This window comes from Liolophura sinensis, chromosome 3 (genome assembly GCF_032854445.1).
Source record: "Liolophura sinensis isolate JHLJ2023 chromosome 3, CUHK_Ljap_v2, whole genome shotgun sequence".
NCBI lineage: Eukaryota > Metazoa > Mollusca > Polyplacophora > Chitonida > Chitonidae > Liolophura > Liolophura sinensis.
In genome coordinates this window covers 12,871,259-12,897,409 of record NC_088297.1, presented here as the reverse complement: position 1 = coordinate 12,897,409, position 26,151 = coordinate 12,871,259, and the positions used below count along the sequence as shown (strand labels likewise).

The 26,151-nt window shown below is 38.9% G+C and overlaps 1 protein-coding gene across 1 annotated transcript in view; it reads left to right on the top strand.

Annotated features, from left to right (window-relative positions):
- LOC135464082 (uncharacterized) overlaps positions 1–26,151 on the top strand; it is a 70,530-nt gene that overhangs the window by 27,959 nt on the left and 16,420 nt on the right. The window contains 6 exon segments of the mRNA XM_064741569.1: positions 12,357–13,599; positions 21,636–22,009; positions 22,364–22,534; positions 22,965–23,090; positions 24,589–24,738; positions 25,924–26,007. Of these exon segments, the coding sequence (XP_064597639.1) occupies positions 12,357–13,599; positions 21,636–22,009; positions 22,364–22,534; positions 22,965–23,090; positions 24,589–24,738; positions 25,924–26,007 (2,148 nt within the window).

The following is a 26,151-nucleotide window of genomic DNA, read 5'->3' as shown; positions in this document are numbered from 1 at the left end:
CTCTTCTCAATTTACGTCAGTTAAGGTTTTGTTCTAGCTATTCGTGGATATATATTAAAGGTAGCAGCGTATAAATCCCTAGAATCATGACTAAAGCAGAATTAGGCAAAAAATGCGGTTATTTTAATAGCAATTTATTACACGTCAGTTGTCCAGAATTACTCCAAATGGTTGATGAGTGAAAATCATGTATATTATGCTGAACCCAAGTGTTCCAAAGTGTATTAGCTAATACTGGTATTAAGTCATATTTTATATTTAAAATTTTAGCCAAACTCAGCGGCCAATGCAGTTTTCCAAAGTCAAAGTATATCAGCCGCAGTTTTAATTCATATTTAATATACTGATACGCAATTTATTTTACGCTAAGTGCAAAACTGAAGACTTGGCTTAAAGTTAAATCTGGTAGTAAGTTTCAAGCCATTTTTGAACAACCGGGCCCTGTAGGTTAGCAAGGCATCCATCACGTAAGCATCGAAAGTATCAAGATCAAACAAGGTCATGTGGTGCCGGAATCTCTCCGGATGACAAACCGCGAACCCTTTCCGTGTATATTAACTTTTACATAGAGCTTTGTGAACATGTTCGTCTTGCGTGAAACATACTTATCATGTTTTAATACATTTTGTGTTTTTGTGGCTTGCAATGGAACAATGTAACGCTTCAGTCTTTCTCAGTCGTTGAAAATTCAAAATTCTATAGCTCGAAATTTGGTTCTCTTCCCAGGTCACGTGACCCATAGCCGGAGAGAACGAACCAATGAAAACGTAGCACAGATCAGAGCCTCGTCCCCCCCTCATGACCTGGTTGGCGACCTTCTACTGGTGCTGGTGATGGAAAAGTGAACCAATCGCTATGCCCGTTACATCTGAAGTTTGGTGGGAGAGCAAAGTGGCCATGTAACTCTTACTGTGGTAAAACGAACAAAAACGGAACTGATAAGCAGGTCTATAAATCGTGGTAGGGTCATGAAACAAGGCATCTAATTTGTGTGTAAAGTTCATGTCAACAAAGGATTTTTCACAAAAATTTCCCAGTTCGTCGACTTTTAGCTGTGCTTTTTTGCTTATGGCTTCATGAAAATGTCTTCAGCCTCTCATTCGGCTGTATGCCCATAGGGTGGAACATTTGTAAGTCTTGGTGCTTTGTTGCTAACCTCTTTAGACACAAAGTATTCGGCGAGAGAAATCAGTAAATCAATAAATCTGCATAAACTAACGCGTTTGCATAACAATTACATGTGTTCAGTTTGTTCAGGCTTTCTAATCTTTAAAGCAAGTAAAATCTATGTACTTTTTCCTGTTTTGTCTGGATCCCTTCGTTCTAATGTTATTTATTTAATAACTGAAAATTGCAGTCTTTTTGTACTCACTAAGTGTGGAATGTAGAACAGTCTTAAGATCTGCAGAATTCGCAAACTGCATGTCGATTTTAGTTAATAATGCCGATTTATTTCCATGTTTTAGTGAATTAGGTTTGAATACAGGTCAAATGTACAGTTCACGCACTGTCATGTTATTCCTGGGAGATTTGCAATATTTACAAGTGCTTAATTTTTAAAATGATCTTTGTGGTTATTTAATGAGCTGTCAAGCGTGATTAAATGATGTTGAGGTCTCCTTCCCATATTGCGTGTGTCGCCGGCCCCATTCAACCATAATCTCTGCTACCACTGGGCAGACATGCTGGTAGGAAATTGCGTGGGAAAATCACCAATCATTAATTTCCAAAGTAGACAATGACAGTTGATGACTCGTACATTAAAGTAATGAAACGAATGATGAATGGAATATACACCATCAAGGATTATATTTATTTATTTATTTGATTATGTTGGGAGGAAACCAGGCAGTACCCGGTGGAAACCCACGACCATTCCCACGTTGCTGCAGACCATCCCGCGTATCGCCGGAGAGGAACCGGCGATTATAAGAAATGGGTATCACTGTGTAGTAGTTGATAACAACCATTCATCGCAAGGGCACATTAAATTACTTGATGGCTTTTAACAACGTGGCCAGAGATATTTCACTTAATACGTTGCACCTCGATAGCTACCCCCCAAAAATGCTATGGAAGCGTGAGTTGGATAAGAAATAACGACCTCGTTAGTCAAGGGCTCATCGTCTGCGCAATGGTGACCAAAAACGAACAAGCCAACAGACAAAAACTGCTCCCCAGTCCAATTCCATTGACGGAGAATCCCTTAGTCTCATTCCGGCACATAACCATGGAAGCACGTTTTTCCAGACAGAAAAGTAATAACAATACAGTGAGAATGTTACACATTATGAACGTGTTCTCAAATCCGGATAAATCACACAGCATGCTTTCAGTTTTTCCTGATTTATGCAGCACTGTTTGTTAATACAGCAAAAAATGCCTTTCAAGCCATGAACAATTTTATTATAAATGTCATGCAGTCTCTATAATTGATTTATTTATGACTTTTTGTGATTTATTTTTTGTTTCACGTATGTGAATGTTGAATATGATACATATTTTGCTTTTTGTGCTTGAATAAAGAAACGTTTGAACAAAATCATTTTTTTTTCTGACGTACAAACTGCATGAATATACATACAAAAAGCACTTGTCTTGTATGAACAAAACTTGTGTTCTTTCCAACAAAAGTCTTGTGTCATATTTGAACAACTCTATCTTGTGTTGAATTAACACAAGGTCTTGTGTTGAAAGGATTGAACACAAGATATGTTAGATGTTATACACAATGTACACAAGTTTTTGTTGCACCAACACAAGTTTGGTTGATATGCATAAATAACCTCATTTTGGTTCAACACAAGTTTGCGTTTTTGTATTTTGTAACACAAAGATGATGGTGTAGTGTACATTTATTTAACACATGCTTGTGTTGGGGTAACACATATTTGTGTTTGAGTCACACATTTCTGTGTTGAATGCAAACAAGAGGAGTTGTGTTCGATTTCAACACAAGTGTATTTTGTGTCTGTATGGGTAACACATTTCTGTGTTCAATCCAAACAAGAAGAATTGTGTTGGATTTCAACACAAGTGTATTTTGTGTGATGATCATGTTGTAATTCATCCACAATCGTTTTGTCGAGAGCGAGGCGTTCACAAGATCACCTTTTAAAGGCATGAAACCTGTGTTTATATCAGAAGTGAAAGATTACAAAGAGAGCAAAGCCAAAGTAGAGTCAACAGTGTTACATTTGTCAAATTGTCACACGTACTCAGATTACTTCGGTTAGGGTTTTATTCTAACTAATCATGCAAGATCCGTATGGCTGATATCTTATTTCTGGCCAATCATAATACCTTGACATAAAAGTTAATCGTAATAAGTTTTTATCTTGCGAACTATATATAGCTCAGTCAGCTATTATTACATACTTCTGACAGCGCATGTGCCGCTCTCTATGCTCTCTTTACATGACTGCCAAGCGCAAGGCAAGCTTGTCCTTTGGAGCCTCATCACTGGTGTTCTCGCGTGGAACTATTTAGCTAGCACTCATCAATTAAATTGTTGCAAACGTTGGTTAGAGTCATACTGTGCACACATTAGACGAGGAGAATGCATTTGTATAGAGCATTTTTAGAAACAAAGGTTGAGACAGAGTTTTTGTGTTTTCTGGCGTCACTCCCTGCCTCAACACCGTGACCCAAATGGCCTCGGCGTTGTTCGAGATTTCTGTACAAATTTTGCTGATGGTGGCAGTAGTGTAGAGCTAATGTGCAGAGCGACGCATGCGCTGTAAGGGCTATGCTACTATTATTGGTTACACCTGCGGGGAACATGTTTCCGTCCAAACGGCGATAATCCACTGACACTATAGCTACTTTCAATATAAACGACAACAGCACAGAGAGTAAAACCAGAGCAGCGACGACAATGTGCTAATTGGTAAACGATCACGCGTAACAGGCCTCTTACATCAATTTACATCAGTTAGGGTTTTATTCTAACTGTTCTTATTTCCTTTAATGCATACAGTATACCTATGTATTATATGTAATATAAAATGTACCGCATTGAAGGTGGCCGAACTATGAAGATAGGTGACGAGTGAAATTAGAGGTACCGGTAATATATAGATAATAATATGGATTAGAGGGAGCTTGTCTTTCAATTGCTAGGAAACACGAAGTGCACGTGGGTTCAATCCCGACCTTGGACATGTAGTTTGTGGATTCTTCCGCTTTCAGTTTTTGTGGGGTTTTGTACACAATAACCGACCAGTGATGGTCAGTGGTGTGTCAAGGATATTCCATCAAACGCTTTGTTTTTAAAAGTTTTACAATGAGCATAATTCTCTTGTACGTAAATACTGACAGAGTGTCCTGAATGTTCAACAATCCTCTTCATAATTACGTCTAATCCCGCTCAAGCCGAGTTGCAGTCAAAGCGCAACTCACATACATATTGTGATTATCGACAACTTGTAAACTAGCATTAATATAAGATTTGGATGCTGATTTCATTCATCCGGCTAGAATATTCCTTTCATTTTTTCTATTATCATTGAAAACTATTTGACTGTTTCTCTTTGTACGAGTTCGTCTCAATTTCATACTTCCTATATACCTTTTCTTAGTTCCTTGGTTGTTTTTGTTCTTCGTTGTTTTGAGAATCGTCCATTTTGGTTGACGGCTGGTATAAGAAAGTCCCTTTTGACGCCTAGATTTTAAAAGCGTTTCTGCAGGTAAATTTTAGTCGAAATCCAATATGGTGTACATATATTTATTCATTTATCTGATCGGTGTTTTATGTTGTAGTAACGAATATTTCACTTATACGACGGCGACCAGCATTATGGTGGGAGGAAACCGGGCAGAGCCCTGGGAAAACCCACGGTCTTCCGCAGGTTGCTGACAGAGCTTCTCACGTACGGTCGGAGGGGAAGTTAGTATGAGCTGGACTTGAACTCACAGCGACCGCGATGTACACATAAGCCAAAGGTGGGAAAGTTCATCAGTAACCCACCCTAGGCTCAAATTCCGTGGTGTACGCCGGTTTCATTTGCTAGTAAAATAAAGTTTAAGCTCAGAAATTAAAACAAATTCATGTATCAAGCTAGTTTATGACTTGTCTTTGGTGAAATATAGTTATCTAAGTTACACTTTGATTCCCAAGTTCTGATCCTATATCCATCCTGGTGATTTTATTTAACACGATTCAGAGACAGTCCCTAATCCAGGATTAAGAGGAATTATACAAAATTGTGAAGCAGATCAAAGGCTTGAGGCCCCTTACTGTCGCATGTTCGAATCCAGCTTTTGATGACTCTTCTACAGCTTTGGGTCAACAGGTTTCGTGCGTCGTATAAGTAAAAAAAAAAATCAGGCTTCTTGATCATTCCCCGCCTGAAGTATTCAGTATACTGATCTCTTACTGTTATACTTCACATTTGCCAGGAAACATTACGCTTTTCAAGACTTTTCATACAAAATAGCTTCTGAAGACTTTCACTTGATGAAGAACAGGGGAGATAACCGAGGTGGACATTTCGCAGCAATTGTTTCCCTATATGAAGAAAGATCTAAGGACGAACGCGAGCGGTATGTAACTCAGTGACAATAAAGTGCGCGGCTTCTAAACCACATGGCTGCGAGTTCAGTCCCGGCCTTGGATAGGAAATTTGTAGATTTCCTCGATCTCATTCTTTTTAAGGTCTGGATGAAAATATGAAGGGCTACATCATAGGTAGTAAAACCAGAGCAGCGACGACAGTGTGATGGCTGGCAAATGGTTACACGTAACCGGTGAAATACGGTCACTTGCCATTTTACCCTTTCTTAGAGTTTTATTCTAATTGGTTATATAAATGCTTGCATAGTAGCAAATTGCACGCCCTCTAGCACGATGGCTTGAGTAGACCTCGGTAGAAAAACGCAATGATGTTATTTGCAATTTATTAGACCTCACTAGTCGGGAATTACTCAAAATGCTGTGTTGTCATCACATTTAATAGAAAATATGATGAAAACATTGCATGCAAAGGAACGAGGGCTTGAGGATGTTTAGTAGAATCTGCAGGAACAAGGATAATAAAGACTGCCAGAGCAGTGTGATAATTGGCAAATGATCACATGTAACGGATGAAATATGGCCTCCGTTGCAATTTTCCTCAGTTGAGGTTTTATTTGAGTTCGAACTCTTTTGTCGCTAAAGGTAAAAATAGTCGTACCATATCATGTGACTTATCAAAAATGTTTGGCAACTATTGTTGACATTAGTTTATCGATCACCTGCCTCACCCTGTTCTGAGGCACAAATGCCACCCCCGATCTCTTTCCTTCAGGAACATTTTCAGCTCAGAAACTTTCTACACGACAATTTTCTCTATCATTCGTCTACCCTAAATAACTTTTCCTGAGACTTTTTCATACTTATAGTAAATGTATATATAGTAAATGTGAATAAAAGTAGTTGCCTAACATGTCTGACAGGTCACGTGGTGCAGAAGTTTATTTTTTACCTTCAGCTATAAAAGAGCGCTATCTAGTAGTGTACGTAAAACTATTGTATTGGTGATGTCTCTGAGCTACTTCACTAGTGATTACATTCAGCTTTTTACTACTCGTCTGAAATAAGATTTCATTAAAGAAACCACTTACCTAATTACAATGTCATCACAAACTCTAACGCCAAAATGGATTAAATATGAATTGGAGATAACGACGTCGAATTCCCTTTTATACAAAAAACCAATAATTTCTCCACAGATCTGGATGTCACACAATGTATTACATTCGATTCATCACACAGTTATAATGTAAGTATGTTGCATTACCACGAAAGTAACTTTGCATTATTTGTGGTCGGTAACATCCTACATGTTTCCGACCACAAATAATGCAAAGTCACTTTCGTTGTAATGCAGCATACTTACATTACATTTTCCAAGAAACATTCTTTGGTCTGTTTTAAAAGATCTAAAAGACATGGGGAAATCAAAGATAAAGTGGATTCACGCCGCACTCTTTATTTTGATCTATCAGACAAAGTCTCATTTATTCAATGTTTGTCTCGTCCAACAGCCTAGCTAAATGTCTCACACGAGACGCACGCCTTGTATATATTAGAACTTCGGAAAGATCACTGCCACCACTAGCAACACTAGGGAGTTTAAAACCAATATGCGAAAGATTTGTTTGATTGGGTCGCACTGAATAATATCGTACTTTTACGATAGCAACCAGCATTATGGTGGGAGGAAACGTGGCTGGGGGAAATCTAAGACCATGTACAGGTTGTTAAAAGACTTTCCACGTACGACCGAAAAGGAACAGCATGAGCTGTATTCGAACTCACAGCGATGGTATTAATGAGAGTCTTCCAGGTCATTCTTCTCTGCTCGTCCGCTAGCAGCTATAGGACACGGAGGCCCACGTGCAAATGAGATAAGTTTACAGGGCTCACCATGGGGAGCCCAAAGTATTTATGACGGACCCTGTGTAGTTTTTGGTTATTGCCTCCTTTGTGCGGGCAAACTAATAATAGTGGTGCACATTCGTAACAAGATGGTCAATCCAGCTTGGACCCGACTCGCCATCAGGGAAAGGGACGCCCTTGTGTTTGAATAAACTGATTATTTGCAGGATCTTGCGATTCTAAGTTAAAAATAAGGATTTTTTCCTGAAATTACCCTGCAATTGGATGACTTATTTTAGGAAACAAATTGAATTTGTTGGAATCGACATCAGAGTAATTGTTGTGGTAGAATTGGTCCTGTTTTATTTCTTTATTTATTAATTTTAACAAATAAATTTATTTATTTACTTATTTTAACAAATAAATAATTAAATTTGCCAATAACTCGGTGAGGTCCCCTGGTCGGGTGTGGAAATCTGACCAAACATTACAGTAGTTGAAAGATGAACACGAACAAGAACAGCTGGAATATAGCCCAAATAGAGGTATATTGACAAGAGACCGTATTTCATCGGTTACGTGTACATGCGTCTAAACAGACATTCGCATACCAACCGTCAACCAATAAGGACGTTCCAGTTTAATAATTGCAAGGCCAATTCCCAAAACGACATTTAACACAAACCTTTTGGAAAAAACTGAGCTGAACTATTAAAATAGTCTTTAATGACTCTTTTATGTGACATATACTTCACTTTAGTGTTTCCTTTGCTTTTAACATGATGTTTCTTTTCAACACTTAGAAAACGTTGAGATTTTAACATTAGCGTTTTAAGAGAGTAGAGAATAGGGAGGAATATAGTCATAAATCAACCTGGTCCAGTGGTGGAATTCGCTCCACCAAAGGTTTAATATGAATATATAACTTTTCGTTACAGACATTGAGTCTGAAGTATATACTGCCGCAACTGGCAAATTCCGTGTCTTGAAAGAAGATATTTTCATGCGGTGTTTATAAAATTTGATGACAATAGGGTAGTTTGAATGAGTGAGTGCTTGGGGTTTAACGTCGTACTCAACAATTTTTCAGTCATATGACGACGAAGGAATCATTAGGGTGCATGCACGTGTAATGTGCCTCCTTGTTGCAGGACGGATTTCCACCGCTCTTTTATTTAGTGGTGCATCACTGATACGACTTAAGCCGCCCCGCCCGAGCCATTATACTGATACGGGTCAACCAGTCGTTGCACTATCCCCTTCATGCTGAACGCCAAGCGAGGAAGTTACAACTTCCTCTTTTAAAGTCTTAGGTGTGACTCGACCGAGGATTGATCCTGGATCTACCGGTCCCGAAGCGGACGCTCTACCAACTGTGCTATCCGGGCCGGTAATAGGGTAGTTTGATGTCAGTGACGTCTTATAATTGCCATTGCTATGACTGCCTTTTTGTACCTAATTCTCTTTATGCCATGGTGTTAGTAGACATTTACGTTGCTGCTTTTTGAGCGTTCATGTGAACTAACTGAAGTAAATTGACCAGAGACCGGATTTCACCCATTATGCGGCGTGACATTTCAAGACGTTGGTGCCTTGTTTAACAGCATTTTAAGGCCAAAAAGTCTAAAATGCATTAGTATGTATCACATTAAAGTACATTAAATAGTCTCCGGGAAAAAGTTTGATTTATTTTTTTAAAAACTTTCCAATCGAGTAATATCGCTTTCAAACAACAGATTCTACGGTGGTTTGTAGTGACCCAGAAGGTATCAGTGACGTCACCTCCATCTTCGTGGCTTCAAATAGCTCACTGTCGAATAAATGTATAAATCTAATGCGTGTGGCCTATAGGTAGGGTACATTTGCGTGACCAGCTATCACATTTTCGTCTCTGCTCAGGTTTTACTTCATCTTTTTTTTTTAACAAATTATACCAGTGCTAGCAGATGCAGGTTGTTGTTATTCAATTATTTTGATATTTATTTTGACATACGAGTTCTGGAACCGATATGTACAGTTTGCGTAAAATGTTCATGACGTCAATGGTTCCGTAAAAATGACACCAAAAGATAACATTAATGGCGTCGTAAGTAAAATGTATTTCTCTCTGCCGCTCAGGCTGGGTTGAGCTTCGGGCAAGGAGATTCTTAAGTGGGAAACTCAACCCACAGAAAAAGAAATGCTTCTGACGGTCGGGGGGCTGATTTCTGAGGAGGCAGATATTTTATAAATACGCGGATTCTTTTACCTGCCAATTTATCTATTTCATGCCACATCGCGTCAGTCATGTAAACTTCCGCCAGAACGCCCCCTCGCGGCGTTAAGGGGTGATAAGTCAAATCATAAGTGACCACATGTTTTCAATCTCTCACCGTATCAGTCAACCGGAATATCTTGGTTAGGGATCGGTGGGATGAGTGGGAGGCTTAACAATGAAAGTATAAACACTGGGCTCGGTCATAAAACGCTGTTTCGTCTGTGTAGTAAGGTTTGATCCAGCAGTTATGGGACAACGCTCTCCCGAGTTCTTACTCTATGTCTTGTTCCGGGCCTTCAACCATCCTTGATTGATACCAAATACCAAATACATAACAGGCCTGCCATCGTCATTACAATTACTACAGACTGCTGTATTCACACCCAATCCAGCATACACAAAGTCATCAACCCATTACTTTATTACTGCCAGATGTGTGTTATCTGTAGCATGAAATAAAGGGATAGATTAGTATGGCGGAATGCCACATCATGTAAAAGAACTCTGACAAACATATCTAACAGGTAGCCTGTTGTCCAGAACGTATTCGGTTATGGCAGCAAATTGTTCTGGTAAATATAGCACAATTTTTTTTATTATTTCAACATAAAGATTCTATAAGACTAATAGGATATTATGTTGAATATTGCATATTTCTATCGACCAGTAACGTCAAATAAATTGCAGTTAACATCACAGCATTCGTTTTTTGGACCTAATTCTGCTCAAGCCATTGTGCTAGGGTGTGTGTAATTTGCTCCTCTTTGACAAGAGACCATATTTCACCAGTTACGTGTGACCATTTGCTAGGCAGCACACTTTCTTCGCTGTGCTGGTTTTACTCTCTATGACATGCGTGTTTAATTAGACAGTATTATGGTATAACAGAATACATTCTGGCACCAGACTGATGACAGACTTTCTGTTAAAGTTAACGTATTTTTTTAGACTTTCTGTTAAAGTTAACGTATTTTTTTAGTGAAAGAAATGAATGATTATTCTTGAACGCTACGTCACGTGAGTGAAAGAAAGAGAAAGATTTGGATTGACAAATTGCTTATTACAATATAATATAGCTAAAGGGTAATACACTAAAAAATTACTCTATTTATTTTAACACAAAGTCTGTTGTCTGAGTGATGCTAGAATGTTTTTTTTGCTATCGCAACACATTATTCTGTTAAATGTGACACACATATTCTATTACTTCAACGTAAGGATTCTATTAAACTGAAAGGTTATGATGTTGAATTTGACAGAATATTGTGTTACACTAACAGAATAGATTTTAGTATCACTAGGACAACGGACTTTCTGTTAAAATTAATCTGTCAATTGTAGGGAAGGGCGACCTTCGGCCAAAGGTAAATGTGCAAAACCCTCCACTACATACAGATGAACAGATGAACAATTCTGTCCTATCTGTCAGTGGTAAAGAATCGTTTAAAAATTCTTGATTCCAGACAGACCGACCGACCGACCGACCGACCGACCGACCGACCGACAGACAGACAGAGGGACGGACGGACGGACGGACAGACAGACAGACAGACAGACAGATGTATAAACAGAGAGAATAACCAATCAAAGAAATAATGTCCATGTACACAAACATTAATATGCGATGATGAATTATTTATAACACTTTAATTCTACTTGTTAACCTTTCAGATTGATAAATACTGTATGCTAAGCTATTTAGCATGCAGAAGACATTGCTGGCGAGAAATCTAATTTACAACTGTTCTTCAGAAATCTGTTGTTTTCTATTTGACATATTTTAAAATCCACATTTAAACAGGTTTAGTGGTGTGGTTCACTCGTATACATGATGACAAAATGTCTGAATCAGTTAAATACAACAGGCTTAATAAGTTCTGAGATAAGACTGTATGACCCGCGTGTAGGTACTTACGTATATCACATCTGCACCGTTACTTAGTAACATCATGTTGTGAATATACACGAATGGCATGGAGTAGGGAGCTTGGGTGCATGTAACGAACTCTTGTTGTTTATTCCTTGGTGCTTTCCGTGCCTCTCTACGGAATCTGGAGAAGCGTTGATGCAAACCTTGAATATATGGGATAACGAATGGACTGGCCTGTCGATGAGTTAATATTGTTTCTCTTATATACCACGTATATATATATATATATATATATATATATATATATATATATATATATATATATAGAGAGAGAGAGAGAGAGAGAGAGAGAGAGAGAGAGAGCATGTGATTGAATGATTGAATGCGATTGAGGTTTGCTAAATGTGTTTGATGCTCACTACATGTAATTTAGATTTACTGCTGGTGTCATTTAGCTTGACTAAATATGACTGACATTTTCTAAATGTGATTGGTGCTTTCTAAATTTTTTTGAGGTTTACTGCATGTTGTTAATGTTTGCTAGATGTGACTGAGCGTTTTTTTTAAAATGTTTTGAAAACATTGATGACTAAATGTTATTGGGGATAACTAAATGTTAGTAAGATTTGCTAAATGTGACTAGGTTTGCTAAATGTGACTGAGGTTTGCTAAATGCGACTCAGGTTTGCTAAATGTTATTGGGGATTATTAAATGTTATTGAGATTTGCTAAATGTGACTGAGGATTACTAAATGTGACTAAAGATTACAAAATGCGACTAAGGTTTAAGATAGTCACTGTCACACGAACTAATCGCGAACTCTGTGTAATACAATTTCTTACCGTAATTTTTAATTTCAATGTCACAGCAAAAGCGTCCAGTCCTCCAGACTCAAGTCAGCACAGAGTACGAAGTCTCGCAGATCCTTCGAGATCTCTACGATAGTATCGAGAGAGAAAATGATCTTAAGGATCAACTCCTTTTCACCGAAGAGGAAATCAAACTCACCAGAAAGAAACTCAAAGAAATGGAGGACGAGAATGAAAACTTAAACTTTCAGCTGAAGAAAATGTCGTCCACAAAAACACTTATGACTGTAAGAAAAGTGGACGATAAGGGACGCTCGACGGACGTGGATGTTTCCGCGTCTGAGTGTGAAATGCAGCTGAAATTAGAGTTAGATTTGAGCGAACAGGAAAATGCCGTGTTGAGGAGGAAACTTCTGGATATGGAACAAGAGAATGAGAACTATTTGGAAGAAATTGGCACGTTAGCCAAACGAATTAGCGATAAGGAGAAGGCCGGATCGGCTGTACCGCCTCCGTCTTCCCCAAACGCGTACTACGAAGACAAGCTGAAAGAAATGTTGGCCGAGTCAGACGATCTAAGATGGAAACTCATCGAGAAGGAACGGGAAATTGAGAGACTAGGCGCGGAGGTGATAAGTTGCCAGTCCCGCTCGCAGATAAAACTCAAGAAGAGCAAGTCCCTTGACAGCGACTTCCAAATTCTTGACCTCAAAAGACAACTCGACCTAATTACTCAGGAATCGGATGGTTTGCGCCTGCGCGTGAAGACTCTGGAAGGGGAAAACGCAAAGCTCGCAGACGACAACAAGCGACTGAAGCTGCAGAGCACGCGCCAGATCCCCTCTATACACGCGGACGACGCGGCCGTGGAGAACATCGAGTTGAGGGACAAAGTGAAGAAGTTAGAGGAGGAGAAGAAATCTTTGAAAGACAAACTTCGCACTGTGACGGAAAATATACATTCTTTGACGAAGGATGTTTCCAGAGGTCGCCAAATTTCGGGAGCAGCTGATCAAGAATCGCCGGTCGGGCAGTTCAGCAGTCAGCTATCTCGTGAAACAGAAGAGGAACTTCGACTCGTAGAAGAGGAAGCCGGCGTGCTGAGACGAAAAATGGCCGAGTTGGAAACTGTGAATTCTAAACTCACCAGAGAAATTGAGAAGTTGAAAATGAAAGATGAGAGGGCGTCTGAGAAAACATCCAAAGGTGACGACGATCCTGTAGCTAAAGACACGGATACGGACGATGGGAAAACTGTCGTGGAACTACGGGAGAAGATATCAGACATGAAGGAGGAAATCAGTAAGTGGGCATAGTTGTATATATATATATATATATATATATATATATATATATATATATTAACTTATATATGTAAGTGTACTTGCCCATATATAATGCTTATTGCTGCACGTAAGATTGTTGTAAATGTAATTATCTGTTTATTTATTTAATTGCTATGACACACTCACAAATTTTGACACTTTTTGACAATTCTGACAATTGACAGTTAGTTTTATGGGCAGAGGAATCCGGTGTGCCCTGTGTTCAGATTGTTGTTGTCAGTGTTTTCCTAATGCTGTCGTATTTACTATAGTTATTACGAATGCTATTCAACAGTACACCTATATGAGTTATATTCTGAAAAGAATATTCTGGGATTCACGATAATTAATGACTACGTATGGTATGATGGTGTATTCTGTACCCGTGTCTATTACAGTGTACATAGGCTGTCGTGTAACTCAAGTCAGCCATTTTGTTTTGCATAAGGCGAAATTTTCAAAGTGAAGAGTAAAATACTATATACAGTGCTCCCTCTGCTTTCCATATCCAGTTATATAAACAGAAATGAACTATATCCTCTAAGGTCAATTTCGGATCCTCAAGCCCAGTTTCCGAAGCAAGGTGTACGGTGTGTGAACTTGCCCATCTTCTATACTCTCTAATAAGCAGATGCATAAGTAAGCTTTTGGCCATTTTCGACCTATATCTATCTCTATAACAACAGTATGACCGCAGCCAGGCTCTTCATTGCTTTATAATGTAAACACACTAGGCAGGTCTAGAGTGTGCAGACGATATGACTCATTGCCTGGAATGCACGAGGGTGCAATGAACATGCAGGCATAGTATTGTACATGTGTGAGCTGCTCTGGTAAAGTAATCAACATGCACAGAAAGCTGGCAGAAACGTCACGTCATCATGCGCTCACGCCGTAGTGTCAAACTGCTAATGGTTTGGGTTTCCGTATAACAGTGATATTACGCATGTTCAGAGCAGAAAGACTAGTATCCTGTTTGCCATTTACAAAATCACGTTTCACAACCTTATTTATGAAAAAGTAGTATGCGTTTAACAGTTATGCATGGCTCACAAGTTAAAAGAACGAACCATTTGTATGTGTTGGGGAGACGTACATCGTGCGTTTCAACAAAAAGGTAATTTACAAAATTATATAAAATAATATGAAAAGAGATTTTAATGGGGGAAAGTTTCGTTTATAGACTAGCATTAAGAACTATACTAAATGTTCCAGTAAGGAGAGAAAAAGCAATTTTCCTATTTTAAAGAGCAAAAGAATGAGACTTTAAGGTATTGACGCAACCTCTCATTTCATTGAGGTGCATCCCGTTAACGCTGGACCTTGTTTTTGTGTAACTAGTAATATACACTTGGTTTTCGGTTGGAATCTTTTCCACTTGAAATTTTTGGCACGTTGAAAAGACTTGCCCTTTATAAGAATGCAGCCGTTATAATATCAAGCTAATTCTCCTAATACCTTACTCTCACCACAGCTGACTTACCAATAACTAGCGAGGTCACAGGTTCAAATCCAGTTCTTGATGCCTCTGTTGCGGTTTTTAGTGAAGAGGTTTGTTGGGATCCTGGTGAAGGGCGTTGTTTTACTTCGGACACTCCGGTTTCCTCCACTCATAAAATTTATTGGCGTTAAAGAGGCTATATATGCCGGAGATTTTTGGCAAAAAGTTCCATTTTGGCTAATGAAATTAAATTTTCTGTGTTTAGGTGTTACAAGAATAGCTAAAAATACAACATACTCGTACCCGTTCTATTTATTGTTTTAAAATGATTCTGAATTTTGAAAAAGTTGTCGTGCGAACGGCTTTATAAAATTTTTGGAAGTTTATCACCGATTTTGAATGGTAACACGTGCAAAGTGGATGCGGCCTGCTATTTTGTGTATAAGGTAATTATATGGGTTATTCTAAAATAAAAGCAAAAATTGGACTGGATTGCGACCCTCGATGTTTTCCAAAAAATCTCCGGTATTGCCGCTTTACACATCAAAGAGATGAATACTATTTTGAAACTTAAATGTTATATTTTTGCTGGAATAATGTTAAATCCAACATTCTGGCATTGGTAGAGACAGGAAGGCCTTTATAATACTAAGTGAACACTTCACAAATGAATTAAAAATGTTTAATTTAACATTATTATATAACAAATTAACAGCTTAGGTGTTGAAGTCAGCATTATGATATCGATGTTAAACTCTTATAATCGTGCATAATATATTACAACCTTTGCACAGTCATTATATGCTCGACGTATATAGGTACATTTTAAGACATTGACACTTATCATTTTAAGTATGTTGTATCATTTTCATAAAGTTAAGAGAGTGTGTATGTATCTATTTGGGCCCGGTTGTGCAATGGCATGTTAGTTAATACTAGTGTTAAGTTATATAACATATTTACGATTTTAACAGAGCCCAGCAACCAATATTGTTGTACGGAGACCATTTGGCACAGCAGGAGATTTAGCTCATGTTAAATATACTGTAACGCAATATTTTTTTTAGGTTAAGTACAAAATTGAAGACGTGGCTTAAAGTTAAATCTGATGTTAAGTCTCAAGACACTTTTGAAAACCCCGGCGCTGATTATTAGCAACCAGTAACAAGGACGCGTTGACCTAACATAGAAACATGCTCGCCTGTAATTCTTCCCAGATGCATATACATTCCTAGTGTGCAGAGAAAACCTCAGCCTTGGCACTACAGGGTACGTATAAGCACATAATTGTGCATGTGAGGCAGGGGGGCTATACAGTCACGGTAGAAGTTCTTGTTAAAGGTGATGAGATTACGGAACGCAAAAAACTCGCTGTGAGGAAAACCACACGTGGAATAAGGTTACTCCATGCCTAAACATATGCGAAAAACGTTTTCACATGTATGTACGACTGGCTTGTAACTTAGAAGGTTGCAAAATGCTGTCAGAGAGATGTGCGTCCAGATACCAGTTTGTAACAAATTACACATCAGTACATGTGCCTAAGTGAAGGTCGTAGACAGCTATTTGTAGCAGTAAATGTGGGTCATGAAACAAACGTGTATATATACACTATGCATAGATTTATTTACAAATTAATTTCAAGAGGCTATCTTGATACCGGTGATTTTTGGCCAGAAATTCACATTCTCTAATCATATGTCAGGAATAGTATAAATTATTGTCATACAATAAATAACAGTCTCGTACCTGTAATATTTCACGTGTTAAAATGATTTTAAAGTTTCAAAAGTTTGTAATGCAAAAAGCAGAGCGTTATTAATTTTATGAACTTTCTAACCAATTTTGAAATATCAAATATCAGTTGGATTTACGCACATCGATTTTTCTCCTAAACTCTCTGGTATCATCATTTTAAATTACTGATTATCTTGTATAACTTGTTAACAAAGCCGGTGACCTATGCTTTTATTCCAGTAGAAAAATACACTGTTCGAAATTTGTAACAACGGGATATTGCTAATAAAATGACCAACTATAATGCTGATCACCGTCGTATAAATGAAATCTTCTTAATTAAGTACGGCGTAAAACACCAATCAAATAAATAAATAAATATAAAACGACTAACAACTATCAGCTTTAATATTCAGTATGTTTGATAAGATCAAGAACTTATCACTAACACTGAGACGCATGATGAAGGAAACGCTAGACAAGTCTTACTCGTGATTAAAGGAAACGCTAGACAAGTCTTACTCGTGATTAAAGGAAACGATAGATCAGTCTTACTCGTGATTAAAGGAAACGCTAGACAAATTTTACTCGTGATTAAAGGAAACGATAGACAAGTCTTACTCGTGATTAAAGGAAACGCCAGACAAGTCTTACTCGTGATTAAAGGAAACGATAGATCAGTCTTACTCGTGATTAAAGGAAACGCTAGACAAGTTTTACTCGTGATTAAAGGAAACGATAGACAAGTCTTACTCGTGATTAAAGGAAACGCTAGACAAGTCTTACTCGTGATTAAAAAGAAACGATAGCCAAGTCTTACTCTTGGTTAAAGGAAACGATAGACAAATCTTACTCGTGATCATATCAGACAAATATATGGGAACTGATGAACAGGCTTGGATGGAAAGTCTTAACTGCTCTCCAACACGGTTTACATGAATGTCATGCAAAACGGCTGCACGGTCATGACACTGTGTGTGGTAACGGTTATCGTGGCACACCGTGAACGGCCTACGTGTTCATTCATTACTTTTTATTCATTCAAAATAATACAATCGCATTTCCAAAAAAAATATCAACAGAAACTAGCAAACCGCTTACTTGTTTAATTGACTAGTATAGTACAGTGTGGTTTCAACTGAGACGTCAATCTATAGGCTCGTGGCCTTGATACGTTTCAGGTTTCCTCTCCGATCGCACGTGGGAAGGTCTTGCAGTAACCTGTGGACGGTCGTGGGTTTCCCACGGGCTCTGTCAGGTTTCCTCCCACCATAATGTTGGCTGCTGTTATGTAAGTGAAATATTCTTGAGTATGGCGTGAAGCACCAATCAAATAAATAAGTAAAGTGTTGCTATGTCTCGTTTTTAGAGTATAATCGCGGTCTAAAAGGTATAAAGGCCTGATTGTTCATGTTCAACATTTCAACGACCGTGAAGTTCAGACAGCGTGTGCATACATGTATCACGTGACGCATAAACCCGTCTCCCGTGGACAATGACCTGTTTAGTACCTAAAGGTATGGAAAATCCTTACACCGTTACACGCGTGGGCCAACGTGGCTTGCGAATGACACGTCGATTGGATACTTACGGATTCCAGTGAAAGCTCGTAGACTACATACGTCATCGTCATTTCCGTGGAAACGGAGAAGACGAACTCTATGTATGCACCTGTCTCTTGTGGCATAGGTTATCTGTTTATGAATGTGCTTAGAGATAAGGGTGTGTCGAGTACTCATTTAAACATTTAAATGTTGAGGGTTGGAAAACTGAGGTCTGAGGGATAGAGGTCTGAACATTAAAATATGATAGTGGGATGAATAGTTTCTGAGTAATGTTCTGCTTCAGTGTGTTCAACTTTAAAAAAATGTAAAGTGTTATCAAAATAACACGCAAAATAATATTACACTGATCTGTAAAAAAATATTATAAATAATAAGTAAGATTTTTTTTCTTATTTTCTTTAATTTGCCGATTTGAATGCGAAATTAACATTTGTATAGAGACATGATAAATTATAACAGAGAGGAATTCTTTACTATTTTCCTTCAGCTGCTGAGAAATTATAACTTTTGCATGGTGTATACTGTCAAGCGGATTTTTATAACATGTTTATTCAATGACCAGAGAATTCTGTGAAATGACCGTAAACACTTGTCGTACGCGAACAGGTCGCTTCGTGCAAAACACGGTATGCCTCTCGCTAGTAATGAAAATACATGAAGATTTGCGGCACGTGGATGTTAATCCATTTAGTTCCACTCAGCAAAAAGGGCACGGGTCAAATTCCTGGCATTCCCACTCTCATTCATTTATCTGTCAGTCTCGAACAGCTGGTCGGTGTTTTTCCACCTCAAAGTTTTGTTGTCTGATGTGCAAGATAGTATACCCGTCTGACACTTACGGCTATGTGTTCTCGGGCGGCCTGGGGACGTGGCGCTTGCGCACAGCCAGGCCCTAATATAACCACCCCAAAACATCCTGCGCTAAAAGCAATGTATTCAAATATTCAAGTTAACCGAAGTCTAGCTGTGTTGTTCTGCCTCTGATCGAACATGGCAGGTGGCTAAGTAAGAGATCTAGTGAACATCTATCGCTCGCGATAGTCGGCGTATACTGGTCAACGCTTTAGCCTCTATCTAGTAGACCTACGTTCATACAATAAAAATCTTGTTTTTACCTGCCAAGGAAAAAATGGCCAGTTTGACTGACGCCTTGATAGAAAAGATTAGTTTCGAAAATACAGTACTTTGGCCCAAAAGTTCAAGGATACCTCGTGGGTATTTTAAAAACTAACCAGCGTGGTCACTGAGTGAAACATGTTAGAATCATCACACTGACCGCTATGTAATTTACACACTGCTCCTAAAATGATCCCAGATGTGGGTCTTTCACACCGGAGATATTGAGACTGGCAAATTGCGTCATTGTGCAGCTGCCATGCCATGCATGTTCTGAATACACCCTTGTCAATTCTTATGGTATGCATATCTGTAGGGCACATGTGAAAAAAAATCATCAGTAACTTGCCAAAGGTTGTGGGTTTATTTCTAGCACTCCTGTTTTCTCCGTCCATAAAACAAACAGCCATCTTATATATGTAAATTGTGACATAAAGCAGAAATCAGATAAATACATTTTCAATTATTTCCTCACCTTGAAGCGATAAACATTATTTTTGGAGAAACACCGCGATTATAACTTCGTCAACTTGGTGAAGTCCTTTAAATTTGTTCGGAGTTATGACAAAATACCTGATTTTTTGCAGCCAGCCGAATGCAACAAGAGTCAAACCAGCGAAAGCTTGATCTGAGCATGTAATGTGAGTGAGTGAGTGCTTTAGGTTTAACGTCGTACTTAACAATTTTTAAGTCATATGACGACCAAGGAATCCTTAGAGTGCATGAAATGTGCTGCGTTGTTACAGGACGGATTTCCACCGATCTTTTATCTGGTGCTGCTTCACTGAGAAGGGAAGTAAGGCGCCCCGCCCGAGCCATTATGCTGATACGGGTCAACCAGACGTTGCACTATCTCTTTCATGCTGGACGCCAAGCGAGGAAGTTGCAACCTCCTATTTTAAGGTCTTGGGTGTGACTCGACCCAGGATTGACCCTGGATCTACCGTTCCCGAAGCGGATGCTCTACCAACTGTGCTATCGGGACAAATAAATACCTCTTTATGTCTTATGTCTTTCTTGTGGCGTCTAATAAATTGCAGTTAACATCACTACATATTTTAACCTAATTCTGCTCAAGCCATTGAGCTAGAAGGCGTGTAATTTGCTACTATTTATGCATTTACATGAACAGTTAGAACAAAACCCTGACTGACAAGATACCGTATTTCACCGCTTACAGTTGACCATTTGCTAGTTATCACAGTGTCGTCGCTGCTCTGGTTTTACTCTCTATGCTGTACAGAGCGTCCGCTTCGGGACCGGTAGATCCAGGATCAATCCTTGATCGAGTCACACCTAAGACTTTAAAACAGGAAGTTGTAACTTCCTCGCTTGGCGTTCAGCATGAAGGGGATAGTGCAACGACTGGTTGACCCGTATCAGTATAATGGCTCGGGCTGGGCGGCTTACTTGCCTTCGGTAAGTCGTCTCAGTGAAGCAGCACTAGATAAAAGAGCGGTGGAAATCCGTACTGCAACAAGGAGGCACATTACACGTACATGCACCCTAAGGATTTCTTCGTCGTCATATGACTGAAAAATTGTAGTACGACGTTAAACCCCAAGCACTCACTCACTCACTCTATGCTGTACGTCTTTAATTATATTATATTACCCCAAGGGTGTAAAAATCACCATACCTAATGGAGAATCTTTCCAGCTTAAAGTAATTCGGGCTACTTAGTCTATAATTAAGTCCAGCCGTTGCAATGGCAATTTCTGGGCAAACCCACAACGCACAGAGCTTACTTCTTACCAGAGAACGGTTAACGATCTGGCTTGAATCCGAGTCGCCATTGCAATTTTATTTTCATTTGTGTGTCCGCTGTCAGTAAGACAGGTGGATGAAACGAGATTGCCCGGGGTAAATGACCGACCATTGGAAAGTAACTAAGGAACTTTCTCATGTGTGACATAAATTTTCACCCGGGGAGCAAATTTATGTCACACCGGTGGAAGGCAAGAAGTCTCCTACAATCTTCATGTTTGGCCGCGTGTCCTTAAGCGTTTTGTGGGTGATGTCAATCTGTTATAGTTTACGGGTGGAAAAAAATTGAAAGTAACGGTTTATTTATTTCCTAAAATGTGAGTTCAACACATTTCACAAAGCAGTTCACCTTTCATATATAAGCATACCATTTCTTCTTCTTTCCAGACGACCTCTTGTTGATAATACAGAGGAAAGAAGACTTTAACAAACAGATGGACCAGGAAATAATGACCCTGAAAAAATCTCATGTGGATCTAAAGGACGAATTCCGGAAGACAGAAATGGAGCTTCTCCAAGAGCTGGAGATGGCCCAACAAAAGAGTGACGTTCTCAGTAACTTACTGGATCTTGTTTCGGAGCGAGCCGACGCCACGGAGAAGGAGCTAGAGCGCGTTATTAACGAGTCCACACCTTGTCCTTCCTCTCGCAGCGCCAGCGCAATTAGTGCTCTGAGTGACGTCAGTACTGGTAGTGACGATGTTTTCAATGTGCCGCCCAGCCCACCCGGAGATAAAACAGTGATTGCAAAAGACTGGGAGGTATGAAGATTTAAAACAGAGTTTGTTACCTCGAATGATATGGAAAAAAAGAACATGTAGTATTCTAAGCAAAGTTTCAATTGCCCAAAAATTTGTCATTGTCCAAACAAAGGCATGCATGCACTTTGGATCGCTAAGAAAAAACTTTGCATACCCTTCCTTTATCTTCATACTTCTATAAATCTTTATTTATCTAAAAAGTAAATAGAACTTTATAAAAAACTGACATTTTAAATTTAAACAAATCCATGGTTATGTAGGGGTTAACATGAAGAAGTTTTAAACTTTTAAATCCAGATACATTAAGTTGCTGGTGCCACCCGTGCGCTGATTTTGAGGTACTTTCTGTTTCAGAATCAATTTAAAAAACGGATCGAATGTTTGGAGCGCCTCCTAGCGGAAGAAAGACACAAAGTAGCAGCCGCAGAAAAGAAGTTGGCTCTAGTATCAGATGAAAACTTGTCGTCCGCCATGTCTGACGACGTGAAACTGAGGATACGGGAGAAAGAAATAATGCAAGGCGAGGTAAAACAAAAACGCCCTTTTTGCCGGTTGCCATCTATCATTATGAAAAGAGGGGTATGTTATCATACACTCAAAATTAATTTGTTGATTTTAACAGAAAATCTTTTGTCTGAGTGATGTTAGTTTATATCCTGTTATTATACTTTGTCGTTTTCAACAGAATCTCCTGTTAGTTTAATAGAATGCTTATGTTGAATTAACAGAATGCGTGTTATTTTTAACTCCCAGACAACAGACTTTATGTTTAAATCAACAGATTAATTTTGTGAGTGTATAAGATGAAACGCCAATCAGATAAGTAAATTAATAATTAAATGAATAAATAAATCCGTTAAAATGGAAAGACCGCCACCCAAGAGGGATTAAACTGTTTTTTATTTTGTCGTGTTTCAAGCAGATTTTAAACAATGGCTAAACTCCATATTTTCAGTTGGTTGAAAATCAAAGGCACCTTGTGATAGCCAACGATCAAATCCGGGGTTTGCGGGAACGTTTACAGGCGGCCGAGGAGAGTCATCACAAGATCAAGATGGACTATGAAGCTCTCGTACGGGAGGTTAGTATGTACATAAATAATATTGGGGGGTGGGGGAGGGGGGTGTATGGGCTCCGTGGCTCAGCGTAATGACCCAGGAGCCTCTCACTAATGCGTTAATAATAGAGATTAAACATGTTTTCGTGTACATTTCGTCTAAATGTATTATATTTGGCGTGTTGTTCAAGCAATGGATAAACCCTGCGGATGGTCGTGGGTTTCTCCCGGACTCATCCCGGTTTACACCCACCATTATGCTGGCCACCATCGTATAAGTAAAATACTCTTGATTACGGCGTAAAACACTTATCAGATAAATAAATAAATGAATACATATTGTAACACACTAATATTACAGTACAGTTATTAATTCAAATGCTTATTACCTATGCCAAGATGGTTACGTTTTGCATTTATTTCTTTGTTTGTCTGTCTGTCTGTCTGTCTGTCTCTCTGTCTGTCTCTCTCAGTACCTGTAACTGTGATCTGGGTTTGGGGCCAGATCCAAGACTTTTTAAAATTAATTTTTATCATTGGAAAGTAGGACAGACATACAAGTATTGTGTGTAATCGAGGAACTTGTACATTCATCAAAGCGAAACTGAGATACATATTTTTGATATATGAACAGTTACAATCATTGTGAAACAGAGATACATATTTTTGATATATGAACATTTATAATCATTGTGAAATAGAGATACATATTTTATGTATATGAACAGTTGCAATAAAAGCGCAACTGAGATATATATTTTGGATATATGAACAGTTACAACGAAAGCGCAAGCAAGATACATATTTTGGATATTTGAACAGTTGCAATGAAAGCGAAACTGAGATACATATTTTGAATGTATGAACAGTTGCAATGAAAGCGAAACTGAGATACATAATTTGAATGTATGAACAGTTGCGATGAAAGCTAAACTGAGATACTTGTTTTGAATGTATGAACAGTTGCGATGAAAACGAAACTGAGATACATATTTTGAATGTATGAACAGTTGCAATGAAAGCGAAGCTGAGATACATATTTTGAATGTATGAACAGTTGCGATGAAAGCGAAACTGAGATACATATTTTGAATGTATGAACAGTTGTGATGAAAGCGAAACTGAGATACATATTTTGAATGTATGAACAGTTGCGATGAAAGCGAAACTGAGATACATATTTTGAATATATGAACAGTTGCCATGAAAGCGAAATTCAGATATATATTTTGAATATATGAACAGCTGCAATGAAAGCGAACCGGAGATACATATTTGGGATATATGAACAGTTTCAATGAAAGCGAAACTGGGAAACATATTTCATGAATGTCATACTTTATACACTTTGTTAGTCTTTAGGTGCTTTTGTTGTAAACGTTGTTTTGGGAATTGGCCCTGCGATTATTGGCCCGGAAGTGTCCATTTTGGTTGACGGCTTTTGCACGAATGTCTGTTTTAAAAAAATAGATTCGTATAATCATACGGATTTGTTTTGTACAATCCTCTATGTTTATTTCAGCTTGACAGACGTGAGGCTCTGGAGGAGCAGATCTCAATGGAACAGGGTAACCCTTTAGGCGTATCCACGTTACAGGGCCTGCACGAGGAACTCCGCCGTTACAAGGATATTGCCGAGAAGATGGAACAGAGCGGCGAAACAGAACTGGAGGTAAGTGTGCAACACTACACGACCATGTGACCATTGCCGAGTGGAAGAATTTTGGATCACTTTTTACTTAAGTGCAATCACTTCGAGCAGTTTGTTTTAAACTACAACAGCGGGTTGCCTCCCTTGGAGTTAAGTACCTTGCAGTGTACCGTTTACCTGCTCCAGAGGAGAAAAGAACTAGAATTCTCCAGGCAGTTTCAGAATTTGTTGTGTCGTCCGGAAGATTTAACTTTTTTTCCTGTAATATTAGTTACAGAATAACCTGAAATATACAGATTTCGTTGACGCCCATACGGTTATGGCGTAAATCAATCTCATGGTGCACAGGCCAATGTCCCAAACAACAACCAACCCAACCAACCAATTTCATGGTTGTCCGCTGGCCAGTGGGTGCGAATCCAGCTCTCACTCTTTCGACCGCAGTTTTAAGTCAGGAGGTGTTTCCAGGTACCTTGCGATGGTCAAGGTTTACTCAGGGGAATCCATGTTTCCTCAATCTATAAATCTGGAGCAACGAATTGTCGTAGGTCCCCCCTCCACCCCCGAGATCTGTCTAGTAGTAGGCCTACATTATTTAGCAATTTGCATGGGGTCTACAAAATTTAGCCATTGAATGGGGTCTGGTAGTGGGCCTACATAATTTAGCCATTGAATGGGGTCTGGTAGTGGGCCTACATAACTTAGCCATTGAATGGTGTCTGGTAGTGGGCCTACATAATTTAGCCATTGAATGGCGTCTGGTAGAAGGCCTTCATAATTTAGTCATTGAATGGGGTCTGATAGTGCGCCTTCACAATTTAGCCATTGAATGGGGTCTGGTATTAAACATTCTACTTATAGTATATATCAGTGGAGGGCTTGTAACTTATGCTTATGAGTTAATGCCACTGTATAGGCTACGTTAAGCTCGGTATACAAGAGAGCTTGAGATGCGACTCAACTCAAGTGGACGTTCGCAATTGATCCCAGTCGCTGATGGCAATACGACTTTAATATTGACCGACATAAACAAAACGATTGGAGTGCAACTCTTGTTGAGTGGTGTTGTTATTTCGCATACACGAGCGCTTTGAACCGGATGCAATAATCAAGTTGTGTTGAGGTAGGTCTTAAGCCCACATGTATTCGGAGCTTTAGGCGAAGATTTATGGCAATTCACCAAGACCTTGTGGTTTGTTTTTCTAGGCCCAGACCGAAATCGATAATTTAAAGGCTGAAGTGGCAAAGTACAAACTGAAATCAGAAGAATTAGAGTACAAAGTGGATGAGGTAAGAACATGTACGGAAAAATAACACGGAAGTTTCCGTTCAAGCAACGGAAGAGGCTGTTCGAACATGCTCTTCTGTACGTGACCAACCTTATTTCGTTTACATATTTGCTTATAAATTAAGGCCCGCTAGAACTTATGATTT